Raw genomic sequence first — 24834 nt, 5'->3', positions numbered from 1 at the left:
ATGTGCCGCCAACTGTGGTTACTAGCTTGCTGCATTCTTGGTTCACATAAGGTCACTTAAGTACACTTCAAGTCTAAACAAAGTCACTGTCGTTTATCTTTATCGCTTGCGTGACATCGTCATCGAGTTTTTCTTCTGGAATGACGTGAAAGTTCAATGTTAACAAACTTTGAGCTTATATAATATGTATAATAACACATTGCATTTTCTTAAAATACGTCTAATATGTCTTCAAAATACTTATCGATTTGTTCTATTTATCATAATCACTAATTTTAAGAGTATAAAAACCAGTTTAAAAAATAGAAGATGTTTTCGTGAGGACCTGCATGTGTCCTATTTCAACGAAATTCTGCCACATGTGTATCCACCAACCCGCGTTGGAGTAGCGTTAGTGGAATATGCTCTAAACTTTCTCTTTAAAGGGAGAGGAGGCTTTAGCCCAGCAGTGTTATTGTATTAATATTTGTATTTTTTATTAAATTGACATAGTTTATCTTAATTTCTCTACATTCAGAATACATAAACATATTTTAGGTCGAATATAATACTCGATAAGTTTTTTATTGCTAACCGTCCCGGCTTCACAAGGGTACAATAAGGGTCTACAAAGGGTATACATCTACATCTTTCAAATTGAAGAATAAACTTAAAAATGCTAATAAAGTTTAGGAAAGTTGAAATTCACACTTTACTATAAAATGCATGTATTATGCATATAAACCTTCTTCTTAAATCACTATGTTTTTTCACGAAAACTAAGTAACTTATTTTAATATGTAAAATGAGTTGCTTAGTTTAAAAGACCTAAAAGAACAGACGGCGGGAAGCGACTTTGTTTTACACTATGTAGAGTTTAGCCTACAGATGCAAAAACCCTGTAGGACTAAGAACCGATCTTTAATATTTTCGTATAAAGATTATTATTATAATAGATTACGTGATGTTGAAGTATTTCGTTGCGATTAAACGTTACGTATTAATACGACCTTTTCCAAGCTGATTTATTCTATTTTTTATAACAAAAATTATTAGAATAATCCAGATTATATCCAGATATTGTTTTTTTGACTAAGACAACTTTCGTCAAGCCACGTTCCGGTCTTATCGTCACAATTTGATTACCATCTGAAAGCCCCGGCCCATTAGGATTAATCTTACAAACATTTTATTAACATCAATTCTCTCAGCACTTACATTACCCCTATAGTGTTATGTGAAATCAAACATATGATTCTATAACTACTGTATTAAATGGGTAATGGGTACAGGATACTAGACTAACTACTTGTAGCATAAAAATACAAATTTATTTGTATTTATATATATATGATATTCAAACTTTTTGTTGTTGAAATGTAATGAAAAAATATACATATTTTTCTAAATTATTTTTGTATAAATATCCAATTAATTACACAATCCTTGTTGTAAATCTTTTAAAGGTAATGTCCAATTATTGCAACATCGTAACTACTTCGAATAACGTAGGAGTAGCGTAAAAAACTTTGAGCATACTTTTTATATACATAATTGTTATCGTGCATACACACGGTCATTCGAATATCATACTGAAAATGATAAATATTAAAAAAAAATACTTTAAAAAGGCATAATCACCTTTTAATGGGACCAAAAAATTTTATTGAAAATTTAATTTGAATTTGGAGTTACAAGTCAGTCGTATGTAGAGGCTCGTTGGTGACGGGTGCCGCTGCGTTGAACCATACAACAATAGCTTGAACGCTTATGAAACTCTTGACATAAAATAAATAATAAAAGTGTTGAACGTTTATATTGTGATATAATTTTCATGTGACTTTTTCATAATTATTTAATTATAATAATTTATAATAATTTTATATGATAATTTTTCCGGGCTGCTAGCTAGTGCATGTGAAACAAATATACCGGTTCTCTATAGGTGAGTGTGTTTTCATTCATTTTTACGATAAAAGACGACAGAATTTTTGATACTAATACAAAATATACGTTTTGATATCATACGTAAAACAGTTCGACGTATTAACTAATTAGAATAAATAAAAAATAAAAATATATATTCTCCGTTATAGACTATAATATTTTGTTAAGCGCTTAAAATTAGTTTCACTTTCAAAATATTGATATTCGTTAACATCGGAAACCTTTTTTAAAGGGCCTATGGCATAGATGCGAGCTAAAGTACTTGGTCAAATTTCTATCCCACGCTATATACCAGTATAATTTAGTTTAGTAAGAAACATACAGCTTAGAGCAACCTTCATATTTAAATGTCATTTTAACTATTCATTTATAAATAATATTACAAATAACTAATTTTATATTCTTAATAGGTAATAATAATAAATATTTTTTTGTAACTAGTATGCACATTTTACTTATACTATGCCTTCCAAATTATGGTTTTTCGGTAAATTATAAGGAGCTTTTAGAAATAATTTAAAACAACACATTTTTTTCGTATTGGCGATTTTGAAATATACATTTTTTGCAATGGAATTGTAAAAAATAATTTAGTAAGACAATAATGGTAAAAATGTCAAAAAAAAATTTAAACTAATTGAGAATTGTAATAACTGAATGTTATTGTCCATCTACACCTAATTATATTCTAAATCTAAGCTAGCCTCAACTAATGTGGCGTCAATTTTTTTTGTCAAGTCTATAATCATTACGATTAATTTCTAATTAATGTTTGGTAATTAAATATCTATTAAAAATATATCTAATGGGCCGACAAAAGATGCAAGATTTCGGAACGGCCATAACTTATTACGAAACTATGTAAAAAATATCATGATCTAACGAGAAGTTTGTATAACATTATTATATTCCAATTTTAATTAATAAAATATGTACTAGAAAATTACAATATAAATATACCTATTTAATTATTTAATCTTTGAATGAAAACGTGATTTCACACCCTAAGACTTCTGTTTCTACACGTGACTTTTAGCATTAGGTATTGAAGCATTGAATGTCTAAACTAATATGAAAAACTGAATATGATTTACTCGACGTCCGCATGGGTCGCTAGTAGACCAATATTCAATTGTCCAATCCAATAAGACATCATATAGTCGGCACGTTATTGCGTACAACGTTAGGCGACATTTCCCACTGGCCGGAAACGTTTAGATACTTTCGGCTTTTTAATAAATGGTCACGACGACGTAGCATAGCTGTTTCGAGAAGATTCGTTTTATTTCTGTCGGTTAGTGAGTATTTAATTGGAATTCATTACGGTAAAATGGTAATTTACCATCACAAAATTTCTACCTTCACTTAAAAAATATATTAAAGATTAAAATATAAAAATAAATTAAAAGAAAAAATAAATATAAAAGATTTTGTCGTTAACGTTTTTTACCTCAGACAGCCTAAATCGTTTTTTTTTTATTATTATTATTTTAACTAGAAGTAGAGCGAATACAACAGTCATATAATTCATTTTTAACCAGTAATCTTTTTCTCTGATCCATATACAAACTTGGTCTGGGTGGATACAACCAATCAATTATTCTTTAATAAGGCAGCCAACCAATTATAGACTACGTTGGTTGGTGGCGTACTGAACAGTCTTAGGATTAGTTTTTTTTTGTGTTCTTTAAGTGTCAATGTGATTGCGACTATAATTTAACATCGAATGGATTACCATCTAATTTTAAATATTAAAAAAAAACAAGTTGTTATGTATAAGATTTAAATGAGTTTCGTAACACGTATTGAGGGATAAATTATTACCATGATATACTTGTATGCTTCGTTTTTAGTATTGTAATGTAAAATGTAATAGCTTATATTTTTTTAATTAATTGTTTTAGTATTGTGCAACATTAGATAATTAAATAAATTCATGATGTAGTCAAAGCCATAATTAATTAAACATCATAATTTTGATGCGCTCTACGATATCAATAACCTTCATGGAATAGTGACTTGTGTCTTGTTAGCAATATTTATGAAAATTCCTTATTGGAATTTAAATAGTAAATTCCGTGGTCAATGGACATTGATACTTGTAGAAACTTTACCGCTGAGTGAAAATCTGCCTTACCGCAAGTTTGTAAGGCTTGTAAATATTACTTGTCATATTTTGCTCGACTATTTTCACCCCTAGATGTAATTACAGAACATGTGTTGTGAGGTATAATTTCTTTATCGCCACTATGGGTTTTAGAATTCTGTAGTCTGAAACAAAATCATGTTGTAATATTTTTATATTATAAATAATGACCATTTTTTGAACTTTTAAGAAAGCAAGGTAGATATAAATGTCTCCTATATTTATAATTTTTTTTATTTATTTATTTAATTTAAATTTTTAATGGTATTATGTATTTTAGTTTTGGCTGGAATGTGTTATAAGTTAACGATTATCGTTAAGCTAGTAGCTATTCTGTAAAGTTATTGCTTGACTCCTTGATGTCATATTAAATATTGAAATATAAATGAAATAGCATTATAACAATATTAATAATACGTTGAAAGTTGGCCTAAATTATCCTTGCGAATCATTTTAAGCTATTGGTCCTAATTGTAAAAGGTAACTCAATTTAGAGAAAACGCTTAATATTCCTAAGATATTTAATTCTATATAGCAGATTTACATTATGTTTGTATATTTTTTACTAGACATAAAAATGTGCAGTTAGAGAAGTAAAAAATCCAAAAAGACACTTTAGTGGTTTTTTGATATCTACAGATTTTAAAAATGATGTTATCGTGAAGTTAATCTTCCGGGGTATATGTAGCTTTGGCAGTGTATGCTTTGAAAGCGCGCGGACCAAAAAAATAATATTTGACACCTATAGCATAATAATCTAAATGACAAAAAATGGAACTGTATATATTTGAAACTTTAAACTGTCACAATATAAAAGTTTCATACCAATCGGATTAGTAGCCTATTTTTGGTTTAATATGAAATATAAAAATACGAAAAATGACACAAGAGTTATGCAATATATACATACATACTTCCTTAAATGTAGGTTTGATATATATATAAATCGAATTAAGAAAGAAACCTAAAGTTATCGATTGACGAGTCTAGTCATTGGTAACTCTACGCGAGGTCATTGACGTGTTGACAGCTTAGTGTTTGTTACAAAACGTTGTTTTTTTTAGGGTTCTGTGACATGGATAATGAAATAGATAGGTATATGTCAGAGAAAAATCGGACATCAGACAGTACGAGGTAGTTTTTAATTAATAGAAGTACTGGTATCTACTATAGAAATCTTGGGTGGAATTTGATGAACTCAAATACACTTACTAATATATACTAATAATCGGATCCCTAAAAGCATTTAGGGATCCGATATAGATTTTTTTTAAAAGCTCAGCAACGGCAGATATTTCGACAATATTCGAATTACTTATTCAACTAAGGTCATTCATAGTCTTAAATGAGTGACAATGTTTTAAGAAAATGCAGGAGTGGTTCCTGGTTCCATTCTCTTACTTCGAGACAAACAGGTTGCAATATGAAAAATTGGGATATTTGTTAAGATACGTCTGTTTTAGTTACGTTGGGTTCCGTAGTAGGTACATAGAATGTAAATTATTTTATTTCAATCTTGAATTCATACAGATTTATATACAGGAAGCGCCCTTCATCACAAGAGACAATCCGATTCAGAATCAGATTTGTTTGTTGCTTTGTGTGTTCGTGTCCCACTTTCCGAGTTTTTTAATCTTTCCGTTCTGATGTCAATGAATCAATAACGTAAAAAGGTACCTTTGCATCTTAATAAAATAATAATAATTATCTTTTAGAAATAACCATATTTTATAAGTTTAATATGTAAATGTAAAAGTATGTCCATTAAAATTGTTAAGTGTAATTCAATTTTAAAAATTAAGAAAACAATTTTTTTGTACATTTGTTACATTTAATCAAAAAATAATAAACAAAATAACTGAGGCACTGAATTTTATATTTTTTAAAAAGGAATTGAAGGTAATTAAGTTCATAATAAAAGGAGGTTATTGTAGCAAGTAATACGAAAACTTGAAATTGAATTACTTTCAAGTACATTTCTTGTAAGGTCTGACGTGTAGATAAAAAACATTTATTTATTCAGGTATTCCATGTTAAATATTTTACAAACATTTTAGGTTACACTACAGATTTAAATTTATCCCATTTTATAGGGATTTTGTGAAGAAAGAAAAATGTATCTGTTTAATTATGAAATCAAAACATTAAACTGACAATTCTCCATTAAATATACTTGCCTAAGGTTAATATGTTTAACGTGTTATAATGTTCTGTCAGCTAATCCCATCATGTTATTGGCCGCTCATATTATCTATCTCTCTTTTCTGAAAACTAAGTATTAGTATCTGCAGGATTTTGTTGTAGAAATTATATTTTATTAAGCAAAATCATATTGCAACAATGTACAATATCAAGAATGCTTTGTGGTTAGTTGACTACCGGTCATGACTATATGAAAAAATATATCTAGCAAATTATCTCAATTGACACGTCTATAGGCCGGATAACCATTGAGCAGATGGTAACCACATAAGATTACATTGAATATCAATCGAACTATGTATGACGCTACTCAATGTCGTATCCTTTATATTTTTCGACTTTATACGAGTAAAATTCATTGATTCCAGACAAACGATTTTCTAAGTATCTGATTTTCATGTCAACAAAAACGATGACTATATAGGTATATAATATGTTTATAAATTAGGTATAGGTGATCCATATAAGTATATTTGTATTGCGTTTCGGCTATAATTATTCCCTAACAATGAAATAAATATAATAGTTCTTCATTTTTAGCATTATATCAGTTTAGGGTTACGTTTAATTATAGTACGATTTATAATTTTTACTTCCAAACAATATTCTTTCCTACATCATATATACAATGTTGTATTTTATTTTTATCATTCGGTCAAACTTTTTGTGTGTCAAACGGTTGTGTGGGTTCAAGCTACTGCTACTTTACTTATAAATATTAATTTGTAAATCCATACTGCGTTTCTTTTTTCGAATGTCAATTCAATGATAACAAAAAAATAATCTCGTTTAACAAAACATTCGCTAAGCAACGTTTGTAAATAAGGCCGATATGTACCTACTATATAACAACTTGTTAGTCAATATAAAAAGGTGTGATTCTTACAATAGTCATATATGATGTGTAACATCCCTAACATCTGTAATCTTACCTTGATAATAAGCAAGTTTAAAACTTTATGCTGTCGGAAAATGTTTTGGTATCTATGAAAGTCAGATAAAAATATGCTCGCTTCCCCGGCATTCTGTTACGCACTTCCGTTCTTTTACGACAAAATAAATACAACTCCCTTTTCATAAAATAAATACAATACTATTATTTATGTTAACTTTGTTCCGCAGTGCAAATGACGTAAAATCAAAATGAAGGATCTCGGCCTTAAAATCCCTACACGTAATGTCCTCACTGGCGCCGTCGTTAACTGGGAGGATGACGAGATGGCGGGCCTCGGTGATACGCCTGAGAATCTCACGCTATCATGGAAAGACCTATCAGTGTACAGGAGGAAAAAAATCCAAACAAGTATATGGAGATCAGCGATATATGAAGAAGTAAAAGTACTACATGGAGGTAAGACTTACTATTCTTTATTTTTTCTAATAATTTTTAAAGGTTGGCAAGCGGTTGACACGATAAATAGTTTCACAACTGATTAAATTTTTGTGTTTGATAATAAATGTTAAATATTTTTTTAGACTATGCAGTTTCGTGATTTAAGATTAAAAAAATCGGACATTCTATTTCTTTTCATTTAAAATATATTATATTCATATATACGTCTTCAAGGTAAAATTTATCAATTATATTAATATATATATTTTAAATAACTTTAAAAAATGTTTATCATATTTTTACGAAACGCACACTAATAAAAGAAGAAAATGACATATTAAACGATCGATGGTAATAAAAAATTAGTTAATAATGTGTAAATTAATACTTAAATGTATATTTAATCGGTCTAATTATGATCGTATTAGAATTAAGAATAGTTAAAGCTCGGTAGTAACAGTTATATATTTGTCAATATTAGTCCAAAATTGTTCTATTAATTCATTGTTATCTACGTCAGTTTAAATACAATTTAAAAGCATATTATAGTCTATACCACAACTCGATCTCTTAAGAATTGATAAAATAAATAACATGGATATATTAAGAATGAATTCAATATAATTACTAAGGAATAATTACAATTTACAAAAATAATATATAAATAAAAACCTACGTGCTACGTATCTTATTTTTTCAGTCACAGGACTTAGGACATACGACCTATTCTGATTATTTAATCGTATATAAACGTATTATTGTTTTGTTGGTCTACATTTGGTGTAATTATAATAAATTAATACCCACATGAATTCTGTATTTCTGTTGTATCTTAAATATAAATAGAAGTGTGACTAAGATATTAAAATCCACTTAAATAAGTGGAACTTAATAATTTACCATATCAGAATTCAAATGTTAAGTTACCTCGGAATTAAGTAGACTGTCGTTTTGTAACATGTAATGATTATAAAGTCGAGAGAGATCAATGAGATGAGTTTAATTATAAGTAATATGTATTTTATCGTTTATCAATGAGATTCCTACGTTTTACGTATTCGCTTCAAGTTATGCCAAGGCTGTTAACATATATTATAAGAACAAAAGTTGAGTTCACGTGTAACAATATCGAAAATAATAATAATAATACCTCTTAGCTATACTATTATACATTGCACTCAATTATCGATATAAATGTTTGTCTATATCGTGTGTAGTTGGTATTTTTTAAAATTCCAAATGGGAAAATTGGTTTGTAGGCAACCCGGATTACAAAAAAATAATACTGAAGATAAGAAGTCGATTTCTGTATATTGTTTCTGATAGCATATTGAATCAGGTTCACGGCTAGTAATTTAATAAGCGTTTTATTGGTCGAATCATATTCGTAATAAAAACTTTTTTGTTGAGCTGCATTTTAAGTTTATTTTAAAAACGAATACAAATACAAAAATATTAAGTTGCAAGCACAAGTGGGTTTTAAACGAGGTGAACAGAAACTACTAAAGATAATTATTATTGCCTCGTCAGCACTATACTTCTAGCGTGGAAACATAATTGCGAACTGGTTTCAAAGTAATTATATGGCGTATATGCGACACTTCACTATAATTATAGATCGGGTAGTTAATAATATAATTATTGTCTTTAAAATATACCGTACTTACCTATAAATATAATAAAGATATTGATTTAATATCAGACAATACAATTAATTGCCCGTCGTGAATTTCTAGTCCCATCCTTTGTCTCCAAATTAAAAACCATTTCAGCCATCCTTTGGGAAATTGTTGTATTCTAAATTGTATCAACATCTGTATTATTTTAAATATTGTGTTAGTACTGCATTACCTGACCGTTGAGTTCATTATTTTTTGAAGCAGAAATGTATCCGAAATTATTTAAGTCACAAAATAAATTAATTAAATTAATGTATAAGGGGAGCGAAGTGAATCATGCGCCTATTTATATTTTGTCGATTTTGTATTCATTACAAATAATATTTTTTTATGTGATTTGAACATGTTTGTTATATATTGTATGTAGATTATATTTATTATAATTTATACGGATATTAAAATAACAAAGAAGAATAAATTGTAAAAGTTTCATTAACAAGCAAAGAAAGGCTCTAAAAGGAGAATTATAAGGTAAACATTTGGAACATTTGGAACATATTCCAATACGCGACATCTGTGCTCTAATGTTGATTTTGATGTTGAATTGATGATCTTAAAATTTCTTTCACCGACAAGCACAAGATAACTTTAAAATACAAATGAAGTAAATACAAATTCCGAGTTCATTGTTCGAATTTGTTCCCACGGCCTTCAGTTAAGATCCAGGTGCTTTATCCACTGGGCTATCTCGACTCTTTTGTATATTTAATGCTAATGATTTGTTCCTTATTTCCAGTAAGCGGAATCGTCTCGTCCGGCAATTTGGTGGCTTTAATGGGTTCAAGGTGAGCGCTTAAGATTCATAATTAACAAAGATTAAATAAAACAAACAATATTAAAAATTAAAAATTTATTTTAGAGTTTTTTATAAGGTCGAAGAGATATGTTAATGACCTGATAAATGTGCAGTTTATATATTACTATATTAATATAAATTGCACTATTTACATCAGGGAAATTCGATAAAACTACAGCCTTTACGGTCGACCATGACTTGTCTATCTACACAAATATAATTATGAAAATATAATTTAAACTACATCATTTGACTTTAAAAGTCCTTAACTTATGCTTTGGCCTTTTTTCTTTTTGGATAGAATATGTTCTATCCAAAAAGAAAAAAGAACCAACGATGATAAAGCTCTGACAAAAAACGTCGAATGCATAATTAAAGTGTAGGACCGCCATATTCTATTCATACTAATAAATTGTATGCCCAACCTAATGTAGACTGGATCTTACGACACTCAACACAATTAATCTGATGTTACGTCAATATTATTATTATTATTAAATTAAACTGTCTATCCAGTTCATCTACTTAAACGTATTGGAACAAAGGTATCCTATTTTATACCAGAATAATTATTACCTTGATAAAAATAAATTATCCGCTACTCGCCGGTCGGTAAGGTCGGCAATCGATCAATGCTTAGTCTGTTGTTTGAGATTATTTTTGATTGTTCGCTGTTTCTTTAACCCATCTGACATAACGTCCGTCTAGCTCAATTGATTGCTTTAACTTAACTTAACCCAATTATGATGTTTGTAAAATGAAGCATGAATTAATGAAGTATGACGCGTATTCATTTATAATAATTACTTCTTAATGAAAGCATGCTTCTCTTTGTTTGTATGAAATATAAATATGTATGATAGATGCTCAGAGTCGTCGTATCCATTAGGTAGTGTAGAGAACTGCCTTGGGGCTAATGATATAGTTGAAGGCAGATTTTATCCTATTTCATTAGTTATGACATACCTTCGTAATATAGTAAAAACCTAAAGAATAAATAATATTTTAGGAAGATAGGAAATGGTAAGGTAAAGAGACGTATTAATAGACGTGGTTAATCCGGTTTTGGTAAACCTTACCATTTTATTGTAAATTACGAAATAGCCATAAATTTAGTGAATTATATAAAATTATGATTTATTAATTGACTAAATTTGATTGATTAAATTTGACCTTAATAAATTTAGATAAACAAAATATCAGTAAAGACAGTTATGTATGTAGTATATACGCTTAACCATACTTAGTATTCACAAAATAAGTCCAAGTCAAAATAATAATGCTAATACGATAAAAAGTGTGTAACTATATATTTATTTTATTTATTTTTCCCAATTAGGTACCTATATAAAAAATATTATAACATGGGCAGGAAGAATAAATATGAAACTTGTTTATGAATTCGAAAGTGAAACATCAAAAATTTACTTGAATATACAAATAAGTAATGCTGGCTGTCGCCAATAATAGTTATTATTATAATTAATATGTAAAAATCAAAAGTTGCCTTACGTGTTCACTGACGAGTTTCGAGTATTTTTTAACTTAGCATTAACAGGACTCTTTAAACTAGGGTTGGGCCGAATATTATTATTTAACCTATTTAATTGGGATAAACTTTCGAAGAATTGCCCAATGTACTTCGAATAAAGAGAAAACACCATATCTTACAATCATAACATACCGGTTTAGGAATTTATTTTATAAGTAATTTTGCGTCATGAAAACATCGTGATATGTTGTATTTTTTATTATTTTATATTCATAAATATGCAATTATTAAAAAATATTACATAGGTACACAGACACTTGTAATTTTGCAATTTTTAAATCATACCAAATATTCAGCTCGGCATCATTTATACCGAATATTCCTATGTATTCGATCAACGTCGTGTTAAGTCCGTTCATTTCAACCCTTGAGAATACCTTAATATATAAGAATGTATAAAATAATGTTTTAAACCTTATCCGTGTTTTAGTTTTATTGTGAACTTTAAAAAAACTTTTCTATTGATCAGTGGGGCTGGCAAGACCACTTTACTCGCGGCCATCAGCCGTCGAGATAAGAGCGCGATGTCGGGTTACCTGATGTTGAATGGGCGTCTCGCTGGGGCCGAACTCATCGCCCGCATCTCTGGCTTCTTACCGCAAGAGGATTTGTCTATCGACGATTTGTCCGTTGCTGAACACATGGAGTTCATGGTGAGTGACCTTTCCGATATGTCGAATAAAGAACTGTGTGTTTTTATATCTATTGAAGAATATTTTGTATGTAAGATTTCGTTGAGGCCTTTTTATTAAGTTTTACGAATAATCTTCTATTTATCTACAAAGAACACACTTATTGCTTAAGACTGTTGTCTTATTAATTTTGAATTATATGACATCAATTATACACTGTTTGAATTATAAAATATAATAAACTAATATTTTAAAAAGGTGTTAAGGCTTTTGCTTTTTTTTAATTCACGGAAAAACTACTATTCCGATGGAATGTATTCTTTATCCAAATAAGTATTATTATAGTGATTTGAATCGTTGTAGCTGATTTAAAAAATGAAGGAGTTTTTATATGGTTTTACTTCTTCATGCGTATACGTAGATATCTTCGTCGATTGTGGACCGATTTCGATGTTGTTTTTTTATGGTTTCCTTCATTCCATAAGAATCGGATACCTTATCGGATCACTATTGTGTCTTTTTGACCATCACAGCCTATTCTATACTTAACAAAAATAGTTGACATACGGTACTAAAATATAGTTTCGTGACATAATCACGAAAGTATAGTATAAATTCATTCTGATTTTGGAGGTTGATTTATAAGCGCAAATCAGATTATTACAAGTGAAAATAATAGTATCATGTGGTATTTGTCATTAAATATGACATACTTATATATTATGACACTCGTTATGAGACATTCAAATATTAGAATATGAGCATTTCTTTGAAATTAATGACAATTTTTTTTGTAAAAGTACACTTTATATTATTATTATTCAGTACTTTATTTAAAGTTTAGTCTTGAAATACCGAAGTGATACAAAAAGTATTCGTAAAGTCAATATGCCTACAAAATATTATAACACTTCAGGAAGAAACTTCTGGTGGGATATGATAGTCAGTGGTACTTATAAAGTAAAGTGTATAAATATTTGTATTTTATAGAACTTTTTTAGAAATATAATATTAAAAACCGAACAAATCATTTTTCCTATTTCATTTTGTCCTTGCAACTTTTAAATTGATTTATCAAATAATTATTTAATCAAACTCGAAATTAGTATAACTTAAAATATAAAAGAAACCGTTGAAATAAAATGCCGTTTTAATATTTAGACTATTTAGATTAAAATTATTTAGACCAATAATTTTAGAGAAAAATAATACAAGATTTTTAAATAAAAGTATTAAATAGATGAGATACGACCGCGATTTAATTGTATCAAATTAATATTAATAACATCACATTATAAATAATGTGATGTTATTAATATAAACCTATTAATTTAATATTTCAAACACGAAGGGGCTAGCAGATAGGGGATTAATGTACGACTTGCTGCTACTTGAATTTTGTTAATCTATAAACAATATAAGTTCATGCGTGAAGAGAAATTACTACAAAAGCTATCCTATTATTAAAAAGTAATTATTAAGTAAACTCATCTGATTACATCCTTATGTAAAATCCCTTTTTGTAATTATTGAAGTCATAAATAATTACCTGCGCTCATTTAACATTCAGCAAAGTGTACGCATAATGAGTTGACTAATAAATACAGTAATAAGCAGTGTCGTCCTTGAAAATCTAGGAACTAAATAAAATTACAGCAAGCAACATAATTGCAGTCTAGAAATAGTTTCAAGTTGTTACAAGTATTCATTTCAACCGGTTTTCTAGTTGTCGCTTGTTTGTTTTCAAATGTATAATGAAAACGGAAAGTTATTTATATTAACATAATGAATAAAAAACCTCAGATATGAATCCGTTATGCCGTTAGCCGTCGTTGTTTTCACAATTAAGTGCTTCTAATTGAAACTAAATATAGCGGTTTGTTAAATATAATATTAAGAAATACAGTTACCCGTATGAAAGAAACTGTGATTCGGTTACATAAAAATAATAATCAATGTAGAGTATAAGTATAAAGTATTCACCACTATACTATTAATATATATAAATAATAAAGTGAAAACGTGAAAAACAAACCTTTGACCGCAAATACCGTTATATAATAATAAAATATTTAAGCAATATTTTAAAAAAAACCCGTTTTCATTAAAAATTTTTGTTCTTGTAAAAAAAGAAGGGATTAATTTCGATTATATCGCCGGATTATTCATTGTTATAAATGTACTCGTGGGTACAAGAACAAAAATAGGAGCGTAAAGATTTTTTTAATCTAGTACAAAATTTTAATTAGAATTTAAAAGATCTGGAAATCAAATAAATTTTTGGAAGTTTAAACACCAGACCCGATCAACGTTTTGGAGCTTATAATTACCTTACTTAAATGTCTTGGTGCATGACATACTAATAAATAAAATAAAAAACAACATTTAATTATATTTTTTGAACTCGCTCAATTAAAAATTAAAAGCTTAATAATATTTAAATGGACTTTTCGAAATTAAAATACACGACTTTTAAGAACAAAATACAAAATTTTTAATGGAATCCTCACCGAGATAAAAATTAAATACATTTTCCAAAAAGAGAACAAGGGTAAACCAAAAAAGTCGATTCTTAATCGATTTTTTTTATCCTCTTTTTTCGATTAAAACACAATCTGACTTACTTGTTATTCATATATTAATAATTCCATTGCATTATCGAAGATATAACATACATATCGAACTTTTATTTTATAGTACCTCATCAGTTTCAGGTTCTGTGCTGAAACTATAACCTATGTCCGCATTTGCTATAACTTAACCTATATGTTGCATAATGTTATTAATTAATAATAAAAGTAAAAAGAATATTATGAACAGTTATTTGAACCTTCGTATTCTCCTAGTACCAGTAATTATTAGTATTGTTGGGATGTAGATAGTCTATAAAGATTTACCAATTAGGTATGGTATCCTAGCTATGAATACATAAAAAACTGTTCTCGACGCCATAAAAGGTGAATTCTAATGATTGAACCCGTCTTATTATTTTCTTTCAATGGGCGTGAAATTTTTTTACTAGTTTTTATTTAACTTAACCTGTTAATATGAGTGGGTGATAACTCGATTAAATTTTGGAAACAGTTTCCCACGACGGATTGAGTGATATAATGCTATATAATATAATACAGCACTGCAGACAGATTTGTTGCAGGTAATAGTACTATTTAGTATACTATTTTTTTTTCTTTATATAGTACATTTACGATACGAAACACCACTTCCGTAATCCGTAAACGACTACGTGGTAATTGCATTACAACACAAAGTTTTAAAAATACCAACGTTATATCTTCAAAGCCCAAACGGTGAACCGAGCGTGATTCAGGACTAGTTTGTTTAATACAAATTTCAGTACAACAATTTATTTATTTTTATATTATAAAGAACGCTCGCACTGAAAATAAAATTGATATCTAATAATATAATACAGCAAGTGTTGTATTAATGAAAGTAAGTTTTTATTAAAAATCCTTAAACGTTAATAAATGAAATCTATTAACATATTTCAAATTCTTATTAGCAAATGTCACAGAGATCATTTTATTATTTAATGGAAAAAACACGTAACAATATTAGACGAATATCACATTCCTACGAGTCTTAAAATTAAATATTAATGATATAAAACGTGTAGAATCTGTTCAGATTAGGAGAGGATTAAACGAGTTTATTTGCATAATAAATCTGTTTGATTTTAATTTATGTCGTTGACAGATCGATAGTTTTAGAACTAAGCCACAAAAATATATCCGTAAAAATGAATTACAATAAAATAAAAGAAAACCACCCCAAAAAAGTTTATCATATGTACCTATATGGATCTCATTATAAGATATTGGCAAATTAAACTAAATTTAAATAAAAACAGTAACGATCAGTTTCAAGAGATGCCTATCTTCCTTTTAATACAAAAATCGGTTGAATTAGTAAAGAATTACTCGCCAATATTCCAAAATTAGTAATTATCTCATGGTTTTATGGGATCAACAAGATACTCGTATATCCTGTCAAGATTCATTAAATGGAACAGCATTCATATTAACTATTTTGACTAATTGAAAACCTTCCCTTTTTTATTGTCGGTCATAAATACTTATTATGTATGATATACTCTAAAAATACTTCTTAGAAAAATGAATAAGACAAACATAAAAGTTATTTTAAGTGAGGTCTTTTATAATAACAGCTTAAGATCCGTATAACATTTTAAAATTTATAAATAGATATCAAATTCATCTTATAATAGGTACTATTAAGCTCAAATATGTAAATTATATTCTAATCAATTTAGATTATCGATTTCTATAACGTTACAATACGCAAATATTACAAGGTCTGCGACTGGTTTTTTTTTAAATATCTGTTGGATTAACAGGGACCAATTCTACTAACAAAATGTAAATTTATCGCAATCGAATTAAAATTAGGCTGGCTGAACATAGTTCAATTCAACTCCAAAAAGACACAAATTTGCTAAAAACAACCGCTAAAAATCACCATTCGTCGTATCTCCACGTTTTGGAAACATTCCTATTGCTGCCACAACTAGAATACTCGGCGTTGATGATCTCCGCGATAAATTGGAAGATAAAGCCAAATTAGCATCAGAAAAGCTTAGTGTGCTCAGCAAGGCAAGACGGTACTTCACGTCGGCCTATCACCTAAAACTACACAAGGCGCTAATTCGACCTCACATTGGGTACCAGAGGTGAGAGCTACTGCTCTTACCTCCATGCCTTCACCCATTTCCACCTCCGTGGAATTTGCTCCAAACCTTCTCCTCAAAGGGAGAAGAGGCCTTAGCCCAGCAGTGGGAAATTTACAGACTGCTAATGTATGTAATGTATAATGTATGTATGAACATTTAATAAAGAATTAGTTTTCTATATTATTATTTTTTATGTTTTTTCTCCTACATACCTGGTCCAGTTAAATGTTACTTATATGAAACTACATAGGAACGAGTCCTAATGAAAAAATGTTAAGACAAAAACGTCTTTGGTATACGCAAATATATAACATAAAAAATGCAATGGTATTTAAGTCTGTTACTTGTTGGTACTCTGATCAAATAAAAATCCAGTCTAAAGATGACTAACCACCTAAATCCATCCTAAAGAAGACTAACCAAGTTTGCCTTTCTAGTCTAACTATAATATCTAATTAAACACGACCGCAGAGAGATCAAGCGCAGGACCCACATTGCGTGACATAGTGACATTAAGTGGTTGCCGAGACACGGAAGTCTATATCACATAAAATATACAATTAATATGTACAGAACCTGTTCATCTTGATGCTAGAAAATAAAATAGATAACGATGTATCAATCTGATATTAAGCATATTAGCTAAATGTGAATAAACGAAAAAAAAACTGCCTTTTTTATTTATAAAATGGAATAAAAGTAAAACATTGCCATAAAATAAATATTAAAGAATCGTTATTTTTAGCATTTTATAGACGATTTGATCTTATATTTAATGGTCCCTTGAATGATATTACATGATGTCTATGCATCAGGTCACCTAGGCATAATATAATAATGTATATGTTTAAAAGTGTACCTATAATATAAATAACAAAAAAAATCTAATACTTTTTTAATTCAAACAGGCTCGTCTCATGATGGACAAGCGTTCCACAGTATCCGTGCGGACAAGGCGTATCCAACAATTGCTTGGTGATTTGGGGGTTAAGGCATGCACGAGTACAAAATTGAAAGCGTTGTCCGGTGGAGAAAGAAAACGCGTAGCATTGGCTGTTCAGGTAAGTTTTACGATTGTCAGCTTTTTTCAAAATTTTTATTAAAGTAAATTTTATGAAATAACCATATTTTTTTCTGTATAATTTATTCTTCATAATAATTGATCGACCTCTATGTGTCGAACTCTATTGGCGAAGCGTAGTGCAGAATATTAAATAAATCCTTTACATAGTTCAATCTCATGATCAAGATTATGGTTACACAAAAAGTTGCGCGCAAGACATGCGGTCTGCGCGAGTATACGCGCTACTTGTTTGACATACCTATAAAAAATAAACAATCAACGCCACACGACGTAGTCACAAAAGCTGCGCGCTTTCTAAAGTAGTGTAAAGAGTTTGCGTAAGGATGTTCTACGCTTCGCTTTGCAATATTTGTGAGCCAGCTATTATAACTCGAAGCTAGAAAGATTCTACTCAATTGTTTTAGTTATTTAATATTTCCTTAACCTAAATATTTCTTCATTAATAGCTCCTAAACGACCCGCCCATATTGTTCTGTGATGAGCCCACGACTGGTTTAGACAGTTCAGCAGCAAGCGCTGTTGTCTCTCGTCTTAGAAGATTAGCGATTGGAGGAAAGCTGGTCATATGTTCCGTACATCAGCCCGCTTCAGGGGTTTTCGAATTGTTCCACCAGGTTGTGCTATTGGCAAATGGACGAATAGCCTTCCATGGTAGTATTGACCAAGCGGATCAGTTCTTTGCCTCGTAAGTAATAATAAATAGAGTAAATATTTTGTACCTAACTGACTAACTCAGATCTTGATTTTTATTTATGTCTCTACAAACTTTGTGTCCGTCTTGAGTGTTTTTTTTTTTTGTTTCGCTCCGTTAATAATCTACTAACTAAGTTCTTATTATGAAGTAAGTGTGAGCAGGGCAATTACGTCTGTTATTAATTATTTAGTGTCAGTAATTATAATATTCTATTTTTATAAAAAGAACGGAAATATAATTTTAGAATATGAATAATTTGAAGGAAACGTAAAAAACCATAAATGAATACATAGATATAGTGTAATTAAAAATGAATTATTAATATTATTTATGTAAAGTATATCTTATCATTGATCGGCCAAGTCGTATAGCCCATTAGATTAAAAATAACTTACTAAAGCAAACTTCAATAAAAATAATGTCATTATTTATATTGCAAATTGGACATTCATATACTTTTTTTTCATTGATTGATCGTAGACATACTCGGTGTTGCGTAATCATCTGCGTATCATATTATAAACATAACTTTTGATACAATCTGTTGACACAGAATAACTTTTTAAAAAAAAATGACGTAATGTTAGTGACAAATTTATTTCGGAAATACTATATTAATAAGGGGCCATTCATTTATAACATTAGAATCTGAAGGAAAAAATGAATACACGTTTGGTTTATTTTAATGTTTATGTTTCAAAGAATCAATTGTTTGAAATATTTATTCGTAATTTCAAAGGTACTAATAATCTTTATTTTTTGGCCCGCCCGTTGCCATGGAAGGGAAACATCGTTTTATACCTATACGCATCCGAGCGAACCTCGACAATCGAAACTTTTTCAAATAATTTTAATTTTTTTGGTAAAGGTGGTAAATCCCCTCCTCCTCCCCTACTAAATCGTCTTACGTAATAAATGAATGGTCCCCTAAGTGACCGTTCCCTTACATCAGTTTACAGTAACATCGCTTAGCCTTACATATTTTGGTCATTACTTAATAATAGTTTAATTATCGTTAAATATATTTCTCATTAATCGATATCAATAGCCTGTGGCTGCTTGCGTTATTTACGTATTATTATAATTCTATGATCGTTTTCCTAATGAGCATGGCCGAACTGATAGACCATTCGAATAATCAATGATAGGTTGGCTTAATATACATAAATATTATTGTAGAAAGAAATAAACTATTTACTTGAATAATTACAATATACAGCTAATAAAGTTTTGTTGGTTTCCTTTAATAAAATAAAATATAGTATTAATCAATAAATATTGTTAATTATAAAGACAGTAGTAGCTTAATAATAAAATATATTATGATAAGATATATAAATTAAATAGAAATTAGATAAAAAAAATCCTAATAATGAAAAAAATCAAGATGACGAATTGTGAAGGTGCGGTAATCAATTAAAACATTTATATAATATGTCCTACATAATATATATACTGAATTTATTAAAAAAATGATTTTTGAATTTATTTATTTTGAATAGTAATTGGAACGATATATGAATGTTTATCTAATCTAGAATACAGATATACATTTCGTGTTGGTTAAGGCGTTTTATGCACAATGTACATGCTAGTTGTAGCTACAAATATAAATGTTTATTAATCATAAATACCTTTTCGAAGCAACTTGTCGTCCAGTGCCGCATGATAAATTTTTAAGTTATTCCAACATTTTCTATATTTGTTTGTTCTATGTACATAAACTTAATGGTCTCCTTTGTATCTCTTATACTTTTCTAAATGTAGTTTTCGATCACACTTCTCCTGCACGTTTATTTAATTTCGGTACTTTACTTATTTTACCTGGCATGAGATAGAAAGAAAGAGAGAAAAAATAATTCAAATACGTACTGTATTATTTATGTATTATTCATATAAAAAAACAAATAAGGAAAACAGCAAACACGTGCTTCTGCTCTCTTCTCAGGTTTCGGTAACACGTTAAAGGTGTAAAATACCGTGTTTGGAATATTTCCGATTATGACAAGTTCATATTTACTAAAACATATCAACTAAAGCGTAAAATTTTTAGTCAAGTGTGTAGGTACTATATATAAATATACAATTTTGTTCTACGAACGGAAACGATCACACGGACCTCATTTAGGACAGTATTAAAATTAATTAATGTTGTTAATAAAATTGGTTTTAAAGATGTAGAACATTCATTTGGCAAGTCAGTATCTTATAATTTTTCTCTTGTAGCATGAATTACAAGTGTCCAGTTGGTTTCAATGCAGCTGAATATTACGTTACCTTACTCGGGATCGAGATTGATAAGGAAATGGAGAGTCGCGAGAGAATACGTCGCATATGCAATGAATATCAAAGATCGGACATAGCATCCGACATTGAAAACCGAGTTGGCGATGTCAAGGACGAAATAGAATATTTTAGCGGGACAGTGGACGAAAAAGTAAGTCTTATTATTATAATCTTGTTTCGTAAATCCTTACAGCAACATAAGCCCATTTAAAAATTTTACTTAAATCTAATAAGATTTTGCACTATAATTTATCTTGTTTAGTTGGCTCCGTTGAGATTAGACATTAAGTTTCAAAATACTAAGTCAATATAAACGACCACACATCAATGCTTATATATATATTTTTTTTATTCTGACTTTTATTTGTGCCAAGAGGAAATGCTTAGTATTATTGTGTTCCGACTTTAAAACGTGTCAGTATAAGCACAGGTAGAATGAACATTTCATTTACACGCGCCTCTGACCAATCACTAAAACGCTGTAAACAATAATATACATCGTTTAAGTACTATATTCCAATGATTATTTTTGATATTACATAAAGTAAAAATATTCTAATAATACACTTTTACAAAATCTATAATTTAACTTCTTAAAAGAAAAATGAAGATAGATGAAATTCATCAAAGTTTTATTTAAATTAGAATTTAAAAAAAATTGTAAATACACTTGTAATATATATCTAAAAAGAAATAATCTTTTCGCGTAACATAGAAGTATATCGACTTATTAAAATAAAGTGTTCGTGGGTTAATCTCCATACATCAATCATATTTTATTATCTGTCGGAACGAATAAGTACAAAATGAAAGTTGATATGGCCATGTATGTACATGCAATAAGTAATTTTTTCTTCAACATCTTGTAGTAGCGCATGGTCGAAGGTAGCGGTGCCGATGCAAATGCGGATTTAATAGTCACGGATTTTTTATTTAAACAGGTACAAAACAAAATTGAGGAAGCATAATATAGTTAGCTTAACAAATGTATATAATTAATAAAATATCAAGTATTTTTAATAGACACTTATAGTCTGTAAAAACAAATTCTCCGAAAAACTTACCTAGATACGATCGAGAAATGTTAGAAAATGATAGACATTAATAATTACAACATTTAAAGTGTTCAAGTATCAAAATAGGGTAGCAGGGTACCATTCTGAGTTGGTGTCCAAGTTTTGAAAACTGATCTACAAAGTTAGCTCTTTCAGAATAGCACTTCTGATGACGACAGTGACAATGTTTTGTACAATATAATATAAAAACAATTAAATTTGAGTAATTTTACTAATTCATTTGTTTTTTTTTTTCTAGAATGTATACTTCGAGCGATATCTAACTCTGTAAGTATATAAAATGTGTTTACGAAAAAACTATTTATGAACAATCTTTCAAAAACATATAAATCAAATTTGTCTTTGTTTTAGAGTCAAAGTGAACTATTTTGTCCAATTTTATTGGTTAATGTGGAGAAATATACTGTCAATAAAACATAATAAATCTATATGGATAGCGGAATTTTTTCTGCTTATGGTGAGAATCACAAGATTTATGAAGTAGATTTTATCTGAGTATAATTTTTTTAATTAATTACTTAATATTTGTTCCACCAGTTTGTCGGTCTCATCATTTCCGTGCCATATATGGGCCACTTCAAGGAATTAGATCAGCGCGACATACAAAACGCTGAAGGTCTTTTATACCTTATGATCACGGAGACAATCTTTCTTTTCATCTATGCAGTTTTCATTACATTCCCAAACGAAGTGCCTATTCTCCTTCGAGAAACTGCAAGTGGCTTGTACGCGCCTTTACCATATTATCTCTCGAAAGTTATATTTTGGGTATGTATTGTGACTTATATTTTGCAATTAACGACTCAGCACAAAATTGTTTATATTTAATTCACTTGAAACAAACATTTTCATTTGTTTTCTAATTTTGTGAAATCACAAGATTTTCCAAATGTTTTAGTTTTAGAATAATTGAAAATACTTCGAGATATATTGAAAGATATTCTCAATTGAGCATAAATTTTATATTGTGAAAGTGCTAATTAAACTAAAATTTAAAAAGCGAAATTTAGAAATTAAATCTAATATATTCATTGAGAATTTATATGCGTAAATGTATTTCAAATGAGTATACAATAATAACCCGCAATAAGCAATAATGTGCTACTCTTATATTATATTATATGTGGTACTCTTATATTCATTAATTGAACCAGAAGGTGGATTGTGTAATTTTCCATAAACACTAGTAAACTCCTCAAGTTTGGGTTCACTAGGTTTTTTAGCGAGTCATTTGCATATACTGGCTAAAAATTGTTTCTTAGTTTTATAAACTATAATTAAAATTATTTTTAGATACCAAGAGCCGTTATCGAGCCGATTTTATTCGTTTCGCTCGTATTCACGATAGCTGGACTTCAAGGGGGCTTCATGAACTGGCTCGGAATCTGCTTCGTATGCGTCCTCTGCGCCAACTACGCGAATGCATACGGTATATATCCTTAAAAATTAATTACTCTCTCTCTTTAAAATCTCTAAAATAATATTGATATTTATATCGTTATTGCTATCAATAAAAATAAGTTTTCGTTTATCAGAATCGCATTAATTTAATTACTTTAATGAACATATTTATTACATAACTTTGTCTCCGAATATCTCGTAAACTGTAAATCATTTATTTTTTAATCAGTTCACACTTTCTCTATTGCATTATTCGATTATTTTATTAAGTCAGTGTCGGACGTTTATATATATTATACATTGATACAAAAAAATAATTTTGATAAAATACTTCTTCAATTTAGCCTTCACGCTTTATAACCGATATCGATGTTAGCTAATGGAAAAATCCTATCAACGTTTATTTTTTTGTTTTTTGCTTTTTAGGTTCATTCTTGTCGTCTGTTTTCGACAAAATGGAAACCGCAGCACTTGTGTCCGTACCATTTGATCTTATCGGTACAATGTTCTCTGGTATTTACTTGAATCTGGGAAGTGCATCTCCATACATTTCATGGCTGAAGTATGTATCCGGTTTCTACTATGGGGTAGAGTCTATATCAATAATTCAATGGGACTCTATTGAATCTATTAACTGCGTTAATATCAAAGGAATGCCGTGTATCAAAACTGGTCCGGATGTGTTGAGGAGATTCGGCTACGCGGAAGAGAATTTCTGGAGGAACTGCATATGCTTATTAATTATGTACTGTGTGGCCCATCTGATTGCGTTTATCATGGTTATAAAGAGGAGTAGAGGTACTCCAGTTTATTAGGACTTTTTAAACTTTTTAGACCATATTCCTCATTGTGTTCACTGTTACATCGTTTGAATGTTTTTCGAGTGCCTGATTATTGTACTCGTATTACTATTTCGAGAAATTGGTTATTTCAATTGGAATTTGCTAAAATTTACACAAAGCTACCAAAGTTGAGTAAGCGTTGTGTATCTTATGTGGATGACAGGCATACAAACACATTACCTTTAATATTCCACCAGACAAACTTAAAATCAATTTTGTAATTGTACTCTTCGCAATTTTTGTTTATACTCCGTACACTTTCGTTGGTTTTGTAAATGTGATTATTTCTAAAAACACAAGACCTCATCTGTGGACGACATCGCATAACGGAATTGAACTCAGCTGGCATGTGTCGATGAGGTCGAGCCGAGTACCAACGCGAACATTAAAGCCGTCGTATCGTCTATGACCCACTATGCAATATGGAAGATGTTGTGTTAAAGATGTTATCTAAGCTAGTAAATCTTTTACGTT

General features: G+C 29.3%; 2 protein-coding genes across 2 annotated transcripts in view; one reads left to right on the top strand and one right to left on the bottom strand.

Annotated features, from left to right (window-relative positions):
* The window catches only part of LOC113401430 (ATPase inhibitor mai-2, mitochondrial-like), a 25374-nt gene extending 7181 nt beyond the window's left edge, over positions 1-18193 (bottom strand). The window contains exon 1 of the mRNA XM_064216961.1: positions 18183-18193. The gene's annotated coding sequence lies outside the window, so the exon portion shown is untranslated. The remainder of the gene's footprint in view (positions 1-18182) is intronic.
* Positions 1691-24834, top strand: LOC113401397 (protein scarlet-like). Its single transcript, XM_026641305.2, has 12 exons — positions 1691-1924; positions 7397-7625; positions 10023-10071; positions 12104-12287; positions 17886-18038; positions 18508-18746; positions 20982-21192; positions 22356-22384; positions 22469-22574; positions 22655-22885; positions 23411-23546; positions 23945-24834. The coding sequence occupies exons 2-12, from the start codon at positions 7418-7420 to the stop codon at positions 24331-24333; spliced, it is 1935 nt and encodes a 644-aa protein (XP_026497090.1). The 5' UTR covers positions 1691-1924; positions 7397-7417; the 3' UTR covers positions 24334-24834.

Source organism: Vanessa tameamea, chromosome 2, assembly GCF_037043105.1.
Source record: "Vanessa tameamea isolate UH-Manoa-2023 chromosome 2, ilVanTame1 primary haplotype, whole genome shotgun sequence".
Taxonomy (NCBI): Eukaryota; Metazoa; Arthropoda; class Insecta; order Lepidoptera; family Nymphalidae; genus Vanessa; species Vanessa tameamea.
This window is presented reverse-complemented; position numbering and strand designations above follow the sequence as displayed.